Source organism: Pongo abelii, chromosome 19 (genome assembly GCF_028885655.2).
Source record: "Pongo abelii isolate AG06213 chromosome 19, NHGRI_mPonAbe1-v2.0_pri, whole genome shotgun sequence".
Taxonomy (NCBI): domain Eukaryota; kingdom Metazoa; phylum Chordata; class Mammalia; order Primates; family Hominidae; genus Pongo; species Pongo abelii.
Genome location: NC_072004.2, coordinates 97186304 through 97196376, shown reverse-complemented (window position 1 = coordinate 97196376; position 10073 = coordinate 97186304). Strand labels below are relative to the sequence as shown.

At 62.7% G+C, this 10073-nt stretch overlaps 1 protein-coding gene across 3 annotated transcripts; it reads right to left on the bottom strand.

Moving 5' to 3' along the window:
- Positions 1–825: 825 nt before the first annotated feature.
- Positions 826–9635, bottom strand: SLC25A10 (solute carrier family 25 member 10). 3 transcript variants are annotated; one of them, XM_054537405.2, is made up of 12 exons: positions 9389–9621; positions 8399–8643; positions 6810–6929; positions 6240–6354; positions 6101–6149; positions 5793–5834; positions 4982–5025; positions 4758–4828; positions 4335–4427; positions 3966–4070; positions 1951–2007; positions 826–1862 (listed from the first exon to the last, which is right to left on the bottom strand). In XM_054537405.2, exons 3-12 carry the CDS (start codon positions 6891–6893, stop codon positions 1761–1763), a joined length of 762 nt encoding a protein of 253 aa, XP_054393380.1. In that variant the 5' UTR covers positions 6894–6929; positions 8399–8643; positions 9389–9621; the 3' UTR covers positions 826–1760. The 3 variants fall into 3 exon arrangements, with proteins under 3 accessions (XP_054393380.1, XP_054393379.1, XP_009250419.1); XM_054537404.2 differs by lacking the exon at positions 8399–8643 and having other exon boundaries at positions 9389–9635; XM_009252144.4 differs by lacking the exon at positions 8399–8643 and having other exon boundaries at positions 3966–4043; positions 9389–9633.
- Positions 9636–10073: the final 438 nt, after the last annotated feature.

Sequence of the window (10073 nt, the reverse complement as noted above, 5' to 3'; positions counted from 1 at the left end):
CGAATTCCTGGGCTCAAAAGATCTTGCCTCAGCCTCCCACAGTGCTGGGATTACAAGCATGAGAGGCCACACCCAGCTCACCATTACATTCTTTTTTTGAAATGGGGTCTCGCTCTGTCACCCAGGCTGGAGTGCAGTGATGTGATCATAGCTCACTGCAGCCTCGAACTTGCAGGCTTAAGCGATCCCACCTCAGCCTTCCAAGTAGCTGGGACTACAGGCTGTTTGCACCACTGCACTCCAGCCTGAGCGACACAGTAAGACCCTGTCTTAAAAAAAAAAGGGGGGGGCGTCTTTGGGAGGCCAAGGTGGGCAGATCCCCTGAGCTCAGGAGTTTGGGACCAGCCTGGGTAACATTGAGAGACCCCAACTCTACAAAAACATACAAAAATTAGCCAGGTGTGATGGTGCACGCCCATAGCACCAGCTACTTGGAAGGCTGAGGTAGAAGACTGGTTTGAGCCCAGGAGGCCCAGGTTAGTAAGCCAGGATCGTGCCACTGCACTCCAGCCTGAATGACAGAGCCAGATCCTGTCCAAAAAAAAAAAAAAATTAGTGCTTGCTGTTAGTGGGGTGGCCTCATGGAGTCTACAATGTCTGAGACCCCTCAACCCCACCCTCACCGTCTCGTTCTCTTCCCCCCACACCGGTTTTGGTTCCTCCTACTTCCCAATTCCTTCACCCAAAGGCCTCCCAAATGCACAGCAAGGACCCTGGCTCCTCCCCAGAAGGCCTTGGCATTGTCCTCCTTAGGGGGTGCAGGGGGTCCTGCTGGTCTGGACAGCAAGGCAGCCAGCGGGCAGGCAGTGCAGGCAGGAACAGACGTGGCAGCTCCCAGCATTTATTGATTGCAGCCCCCACAGAGCACACCGCCCTTCCCAGGTGGGGTGAAGCCCAGCGACCAGGGAGGCAGAGGATGCAGCATCCATCCCGTCGGACTCTTTGTCGGGGAGAAGGCCCTGAGGAGGAACCGCAGCCCGCCTGGGCCATTCCCCCAGGGAGCCAAGCAGGAGGGCCCAGGGGCCCGAGGGACGCAGGCACAATCCCTGAAGACAGAGACCGCCTGCTGGTGAGTGGAGAGGCTTTGGCAAAACTAACTGTTAAAGCCACTGCAGGGCAGATGGCGGTGCGCGGGACCTCGGTGGCCCTCGACCCTCACCCACAATGGCTCCAGAACCACTCTGGGCCCCTCCCTCCCAGGCACTTGCTCGTGGTCTGCATTGTTTGTTCATCCCACCCAGCCGCGGGGTCTTGGGGGGAGTTGCAGCTGCCCAAGGACATGGAAGGTCTGGTCGCTCTCAGCGGACACAAAGTGCACAGCTAGCACTTGGGTGAGCAACAGCCAGGGTGCACCCAAACTGCCACCCGAGTCCTCGATGGAAAGTGCTGGAAGATGCTGCTTTGGGCCTCAGGGGCAGGAGGCAGGGATAATACCTCTCCCCTGGCCCAGGAGAGGGGAGAAATCAGCCTCTGGTAGCCCCTGTTCCCCTGAGGAGCTGCCAGCGGGAGAGAGGCAAGGCCACGCAGTGCCCAGCCGGGAGAGCCTGGGAGCCAGAGCAGGGGGGTGGTGCAGCTACAGCTGAGAGGGGACGAGGCCAGGAGGAGCTCAGCCAGCAGGTGGGGGGATAGCAGGGGCCTGCTGCGGAGGACAGGTGGCCACGGCCGGGGAGGTCGTGGCCCCAGGAGCAGATGCTGGGCTTGGGACTCTTTGGAAGAACCTAGCGTGGCTGGCCTGGCAACCCAGCCATTCCCACGGCCGGTCAGGATGGCACTTTGATGCCAAAGTTTTTGCGTAGCTGTTCCAGAAACACAAAAGTGAGCACGGTGTGGGGGATGAGGCGGATGCCAGCTGGGACGAGGCCCTGGAGGGAGACAGGGAAAATGAGAGACACAGAGCCCGAAGGGACCCACTCCCCATTGCCCAAGCCGCCACTGCCGCCACCACTGCACCTTGTAAAAGGCCAGAGGCCCGAGCTTCGCCGTCTCCACGGCACAGTGGAAAACGCCCTGCAGAAAACGCAGTGAAACAATCAAAAAGGCTGCTTCTCACCGAACAGGCAACGAAAATCCCCTCCCAGGCACCAGCCAGGCACGGTGGCCTGGGCACTCTCAATGTGGGGTGTGGGTGTGGGTGTGAGCGGCGGTTGCTGGCTGGTAACAGGTGACCACAGGTCTGCAGGCACCGGCCAGCTCAACGGCCACCCTGTCTGCTCATGCGGTATAACCAGGGCCCGAGGGTGCAGCCCAGGGTCCAGTGGGCAGATGGGGCTGTGAACAAAACCATGAGAACCAGGGATGCAGTACAGCAGGGTCAGGGAGAAGAACAGGGACAGAGCCACAGGCTCTGCAAACGTGGAAGCCCCACGGAGTTGGCAGGGGCCCGAGGCAGGAGACCCAGAGCACCTATGAGGCACAGACTGCCATGAACAGCACCACCTCTGTTAATCTGTGAAAGAAATGTTTTGGCCGGGCGCAGTGGCTCACGCCTGTAATCCCAGCACTTCGGGAGGCTGAGGTGGCAGATCACTTCAGGCCAGGAGTTCAAGACCACCAGCCTGGCGAACATGGCGAAACCTTGTCTCTACTAAAAATACAAAAATTAGCCAGGAGTGGTGGCGCGTGCCTGTAATCCCAGCACTTTGGGAGGCCGAGGCGAGTGGATCACGAGGTCAGGAGTTCAAGACCAGCCTGGCCAACATGGTGAAACCCCGTCTCTACTAAAAATACGAAAAATTAGCCGGGCATGGTGGCAGGCGCCTGTAATCCCAGCTACTTGGGAGGCTGAGGCAGGAGAATCACTTGATCCCAGGAGGTGGAGGTTGCAGTGAGGGGGGAAAAAAAAAGAAAAGAATGTATTTTTTTTTTTTTTTTTTTTAAGACAGAGTCTCGCTCTGTCACCCAGGCTGGAGTGCAGTGGTGCAATCTCGGCTCACTGCAACCTCCGCCTCCCGAGTTCAAGCAATTCTCCTGCCTCAGCCTCCTGAGTAGCTGGGATTACAGGCGTGCGCCACCAGGCCCAGCTAACTTTTTTGCATTTTTAGTAGAGACGGGGTTTCACCATGTTGGTCAGGCTGGTCTCCAGCTCCTGACTTGTGATCTGCCCGCCTTGGCCTCCCAAAATGTTGGGATTACAGGTGTGAGCCACCGCGCCTGGCCGAAAAGAAATGTTTTAAGACAGAGTCTCACTCTGTCACCCAGGCTGGAATGCAGTAGTGCAATCTCGGCTCACTGTGGCCTGGACCTCCTGGGCTCAAGGGATTATCCCACCTCAGCCTCCTGTGTAGCTGGAACCACAGGCATGCGCCACCAAGCCTGACTAATTTTTGTTTTGTTTTGTTTTTTTGAGACAGTTTCACTCTTGTTGCCCAGGCTGGGGTGCAATGGTGTGATCTCGGCTCACTGCAACCTCCACCTCCCAGGTTCAAGCGATTCTCCTGCCTCAGCCTCCCAAGTAGCTGGGATTACAGGTGCCCGCCACCACGCCCAGCTAATTTTTTGTATTTTCAGTAGAGAAGGAGTTTCACCATGTTGGCCAGGCTGGTCTTGAACTCCTTACCTCAGGTGCTTCGCTTGCCTCGGCCTCCCAAAGTGCTGGGATTATAGGCATGAGCCACCGCACCTGGCCCCTAATTTTTGTATTTTTGGTAGAGACAGGGTTTCAATATGTTGCCCAGGCTGGTCTTGAACTCTTAGACTCAAGCGGTCTGCCCGCCTCAGGCTCCCAAAGTGCTGGGGTTACAGGCATGAGCCACTGCGCTGGGCCAAGAAGTCTTCTTTAAAAACAAAAACAAGGCAAAGGCATTCAAAGGCACGACTCTCTCCCAAGGCAAGTGCTGTGCACAGACAGGCAACTAGAAGGGAGGGACACCCTTCCCCGTGTCCCCAGTGCGAGTGACCACCCCCAGGAGAGGTGAGGGGACTCGCTGGGCTGTGCAGCCCAACTGCACAGGCAGGGCGCCACTCACCTGATACTCCCCCTTGGAGTTCATCAGGCGGGTCTTCAGCACATCCAAGGGCTGACACAGGAACGTGGCACATCCACCCTGAGGAGGGGGCTCGTCACCAGCGGCCTGTCAGGTACCCCAGGCACCATTGCCGAATCCCACCCACATGCCAGCCCCTCAACCTGACTCCCAGGGCAGGCCAGGAACATGCTGGCGGGGGCACCAGGCTGACCCATGAGCTCCCAAAGCCCTGGCACCCACTTATGAGCCCCAGGGGGCACTGCCAGATGCCCAAGGCCCCCGCGTCCCCCAGCCCTCGCCCCATCCTGGGTGCCCTCAGCGCCCAAGGCCGGCCCAGGGACGCCCAGCCTAGCCACGCCGGCCACTTACCGCAATAAAGCTGGCAACAAAGTGAGCGAAGATGTTGTCGGAGAGGTACCCGGTGCTAAGGACCAGCTGCTTGGCCTGGTCGTAGCAGGACAGCTGCACGGGCACAAGGGCGGTCAGGGCTGTAGGGGGGACCCCAGCTTGGGGAAAGCACACAGGGCCCCAAGCGACACCACCTGGCAATGGCCAAGCACCTGCTCCGTCCGTCCGTCCGTCCGTGAGGCCCAGACAGGGGAGGCACCTGCCCGAGGTCCTTCACAGGCTGCAGCCCTGACCCACCCGTACCCCCCACCCTGCCCCACAAAGTCACAGCTGGTGGCTCCCCAGGAGGGTTTCGGCGCCCAGTGACTTGTTCTATGGCCCCTCTGAAGAGGGAAATCAGTGGTCACAGGCACTGCCCACACCCACCCCACGCAGGAGGCCTACCTGGCCCACAGTGACTAAGGCCCCTCGGCTGGATGCCATGGTTGCACCTGAGAACAGTCTCCTGAGACCCTCTGCACAAGGAAGGGGTGAGGCAAGGGGTGAGGCCAGGCACCTGGCCCAAATCCCTCGGCACCCAGTCTTGTACAGTGCTGCCCACCCTGCCTGCACCCGAGACCCCTGCCTGCACCCCAGACCCCTGCCTGTGCACAGCACCTGCCCCTCACCTTCACGAGCCACGCGGTACAGGCCATCCAGCGCGTGGGCGTAGCTGCCGGGGACACAGAATGACCACATGAGACTCCTCCTGACCACCGGCTCCCACAGAGGGTCCTCCCGGCCCCGATGCAGGCCGGGGGTTCTCGAGGAAGCAGAGGCCTCATGGGCCTGAAGATCTCTCCCTGGGAACATCTGAGGCTGGTCCTGCCGTCCCACAGCCACCTTGCCCGCCCCACCCGGCCTTCAGGGAGGAGGTTCCATTTTTTCCAACAGAGTCCCTGGCTGGGCACCACTCCTAGCATGTAGGCCTCCTGCCCGCCAGCCCCCAGGGTCCTGGGGGAACACAGTCTGTGTGCACAGCTAGAAGCCAGAACTCCCCAGGGGTCCTTGGAAGGGGTGGGGGAAGTGGCTCACGCTGCAGTTGGAGCGGACTCTGGGCCCTGGAAAGGCCCCAGGCCGTGGCAGGAGGGCACAGCTGCCCTGAGCTGGGCAGGGAGGCAGCGCCTCCTTTGGGCGTTTCTGTTGCATGCCCTCTCTCCATACCTGGGGCGTTCACCTCCGCACTCACCGCCCTGAGGTGCAAACAGGCCCAGCCCCCAATCCAACAAGGCTCTCCCCACAGGAAGAACCCAAAGGTCCTGGGGGGGCGGAGTGACACTCCCGAGTCCAGAACAGTCGTCAGGACCCTCCATGGACCGTGCGGGCACCGCGGCCTGCTGCACTCCCAGCTAGGTCACGGCAGAGCAGCGAGGGGTCTGCTCCCGCCCGAGCCTCCTGCACCCCAACCACCCCGAGAAGGCAGGGCTGCCCATGACTCACTTGCGCCGCTGACCCTGGGGCAGCTTCACATCGTTCTGCATCCTGAAACAGAAGCAGGCAGCGGGAGGGGCGGGCGGGCCAAGGGGCATGGGCATCCCTGGCAGCACAGGGGAGCTCATGCTGGTCAGCGGGGCCCACAGGACAGGGCACGCCGGGGCTCAGGGACACCCACCCTCCTATGCCCAGGACACCAGAGTCTCAGCGGCTTGTTCCAGGCTGACCGCACCCTGCAAGCGGCCCTGGCAGGCCCTGGCCTGTCTGGGGACAAGAAAGCCCCTGGCCTTGCAGGTGGGGTGGGGGACACCAACCTGACGTTGACCAAGTCCGCAGGCGTCCCCACAAAGCCTCCAGCTAAACCTGCGGTGACACAAACCCCAAAGACGAGCCGTGCTGACACATGGCGTCCTCGACCTGACCGCCCCACGCCCCTCCCGCCCGGCAGCTCACCGCTGACGGAGCCCAGCAACACCTTCTGGTGGAAGGGGAGAGGCCCCTGGCTGCCCTTGGCCACGCGGTCCCGCACAGTCTCGTAGATGGCGAACCGAGTCAGGGAGTAGGTCATCTGGGGGAGAAGGGCCTGGCTTGGAGGGGCGGGCACACCCCACACCCCTCAGCCTCGCCACCCGGCCCAGCCAGGGATCCCCCTCAGCCCGAGGGGCCACAGGGACCCTGAGGGGCCTTCCCAAGGCCACTGTGCCAGCATGTGGCTGAGCCAGTTCACAAATCTAGAGCTGCACCCTGCCTTCTCACTCCCTGGGCCTCAGTTTCCCCACTGGTAAGTGGCGGTCTCAGGCCCAGCCCTGCAAACTGGGTGGGTGCCCATGGAAGGCCCACCATGGGGTCACCAGCTCTCGGCCTGGTGGGTCCTTCCTTGCACAAAATCTTGCAAAGGGGACGGAAGTAGCTTGGATACCACTGCAGGACTCAGCCCCCAGTGTTGAGCCCCCAGGACTCAACCTCCCAGTCTGGGAGCCCTGAGGGGCCATGGGGAGCCCAAGGCTGGCACACACCACGCACCTGTCTGCACAGTGAGGCGCTCAGGCCGCTGTAGAGTGCCAGGATGCCGTCGGTACGCACCACCCGCAGCGCCATGCCCGTCATGCGCAGCTTCACCTCCTGCTGTGTCTGCAGATGCACCTGCGGGAGCGACTGCTCTCAGACCCCACAGCGACCCCGAGGGATCGGTGCCAGGTTCATCCAGAGAGGGGGAAACTGAGGCAAGAGGCAGTGATAAGGCCTCCCACGGCCCTGCCCAGGGACTCCACACCCGTGCCTGGAACCAGCTCACACCATTGCTTTCCAACAGCAACCACACCAGTGGACATGGAGCTGAGAGTGTTCGCGAGCCCTGCGAGCGCTCCGTGCACCACGAGTATTGGCTGCACTGGCTGCAGGGGCTCGCCATTCTCCTTCTGCAGATGAGGAAACTGAGGCACAGAGAGGTAACGCACCTGCTGGTGCCATCAGGATTTGGGCCCAGCGAGGAGACCCCAGAGCCCTACTTTTCATCCACCACACCACGTCTCAACAGGGACAAACGTTTATGGGCACTCAGAAACGGCGAGAGAGCCTGCAGGACCATGGGAGACTGAGGAGGTAGCCAGAGAAGGCCTTGAAAGGCAGCAGGAGCTCAGCAGCAGACAAGGGGACAGTGTGGCTGGCGGCAGGGCATAGCAGCCTCCTCCGCAAAGCACCTAGGAGCTGTGGGCAGGCACTCGGGGGCTGTCAGCCCAACAACCTCCCATTCCATTGGCCTCCACCACTCACAGGACCTCTGCCTCCTCGCCTGGCCAGCTGAGAGCTCCAGGCAGAAGCAGGGTGCACCAGGGCCAGACAGGAAGGCCAGCACCTGGCCCAGGATCCCAGCTCCTGGGTCCCACCCCCAGCACTGACCCCAAAGAAGTCTGTCCACCGCTCAGTGTGAGCTGCACGTGCGCGGTCCCCGTCACACACACCCAGGGGTCGGCAAAGATGGGTGGGGACAGAGAGGGGCCTCCCATTGTGCAAGCCCAGCAGAACAGAGGGACTGGGCCACACAGGCAGCAGCCCCTGTCCAGGCCAGATGCGACGGTAGGGACTGTAGGGACATGGGACAAAGTGATCAAGAAGCTTTAAAACGACCTTTGCAACGGCCAGGCAGAGAGGCCTAGTGAGCAGTCCTCAGAAGCACACCCTGACCACAGCCCCATATGCTGCCAGCAGCTGGCTTCTCCCGCCCTCCCAGGCCAGAGGGCAGTCCCGCCTCCATGGGGGCTGCCTTCCCTGCCTCCCCCAGGCAGTGTTCTGCAGCTAAAGAGCGCCTGGTGGGGTGTGGCCAAGGGGCAGTGACGCTCAGAGGGCCTTGGACAATGGACAGCAGCATGCAGGTCCCGCCTTCAACACCCAGAGGACCGTGGGAGAGGCCCTGCGGGAGGGGCACCTGTGCGGCGCCCAGGAGGAAAGGAAGAGCCCGATGCCAAGGAGGGGCTCCTTCTGCCCATGCCAGCGCCTTCCTGTCGCTGTGGCTGCATCTCACTGGCCGTGGCTGCCTGTGGCCTGGGAGCTCTGAAGGCCTCTCCCAGGACAAGTGAGGTCTCAGGTGCCCCAAGACGCCCACATCTGCTCACCTGGCCTTCACGCTGCGGCCAGCATTGCTGCTCATTAGTAAAGCCAGTCCCCTCAAAGGCTGCTGGAATACAAGTCCCCTGGGCAGGCTGCTAAAATAAAGGTCCCCCAGACAGGCGGCTGCCCAGTGACCACAGCCAGGTTCACAGGGCAGGGCCTGCTGGGCAGACTGTGCAAAGCCTCAGGCCCTTTCTTCTTTGTTCTCTGTGGCAAGACACGGTCAGAAAACAACGCCCCTTGGCTGTCCCTGGGAAACAAGGAGAGCTCTGTCTTATTTTGCCCCATAAGCATTTAAAAAAAAAAAAAAAAGTAAAAAAAACTGTGGCTGTTTCTCGTGCTGAGAAATGCCCACTTTCATAGGGCCAGGACCACACGCGTGCAGGGTCTCCTGGCATCTCTCCTGGGGGTGTGCTGGTCCTAACATCGCTTCCAGTGCCCACCCAGCTCTCCGGAGGAAGCAGCCCAAAGCCAGGGCGCCGGGTCACCCCACTTGCCTAGGGACACGTCCGGCGGTGTGCTAAACACCCCTGGGTGGGGGGCGGCTTGGCCCACGCCCTGGGTGTGCTACAGCCAGCACGTCTCTAGATGCCAACACCTGTGCACCTCACAGAACTCCCCCCACAACTTCTAACTAGGCGGAAGGAGTGTTCTTGAATGTACGGGGGTGGGTGGCTCAGAGAGGCCAAGTGATTCGCCCAAGGTCACCAGGTATTAAAGTGTAGAGCTGGGGCTGGATCGCCACCTGCCGAGAACTGGGAAGCCGGCTGGGAAGCTGGGGAGCGCGGCTGCGCCCTGCAGGCCTCGAGCTCGGCGGCCACCATTGGAGGGCCACCCGGGATCGGCCATCCGGGCGTCGGGGGCCTCCTCGCGCTCTCCCGGAGGGGGCCCCGGGCGCGGCGATCCCGGGGTGCGTGGGGCCGGGCTGCTGCCTTTGCAGGCGTCTCGGCGGCGCCAGGGTCCCATCCGCCCCGCGTCCCGGGCCCCGGCCTCACCTTGAGCAGGTCCAGCGGGTGCGTGCAGCAGGCGGCCCCGCAGGAGGCCAGGCCCCCGAAGTACCAGCGCGACACGCGCGCCTCGGCTGCCATGGCCCAGGAGAGCCCAATCCCGGCCCGACCACAACCCGACCCCGGCCCTACCCCGGCGTGGACCGGCCCGCAGCGTCCCGCGCCCCGCGCCCCGCGCCCCGCGCCCGGTTCAAAGCGCCGCCCGCGCGCCCACACCCCGCACAGCCAATGCGCGCGCGCGCCCCGGGGGCGGGACCGCTAGGCCACGCCCCCCGCCATGGAGGCGGGCCCGGCGCCTTAAAGCGGCCGCGAGGGGCGCCAAGCGCGGTAGGCCTGGCCTGGGGACACGCGGGTGCTCCGGGGCTGCTTCGTGGCCGCCTCTACTCCCCCGGGCCCCTGGCGTACTCCCTTCCCCAGGCCGGAGCGCAGGGCCGAAGGCCACCGCCTGGGGACTGGCCCCAGGCTCACCGGACCGCGGCGGGCGCCCTGCCAATCCCCAGGAGGCCCGGCCCCTGGCCCTGAACCTGCACCCCGTCGCGCAGGCGCTGGCTCGTGAGTCACCCAGCGGGGGCCACGCGTGTGCGGCGTGGGCCCTGCGTCCACAGGTCTGCAACCCCTGCCCCCACGAGGGCTCAGCCCCCGCCCAGCTGCAAGAGAACAGAAAACCGGCTTC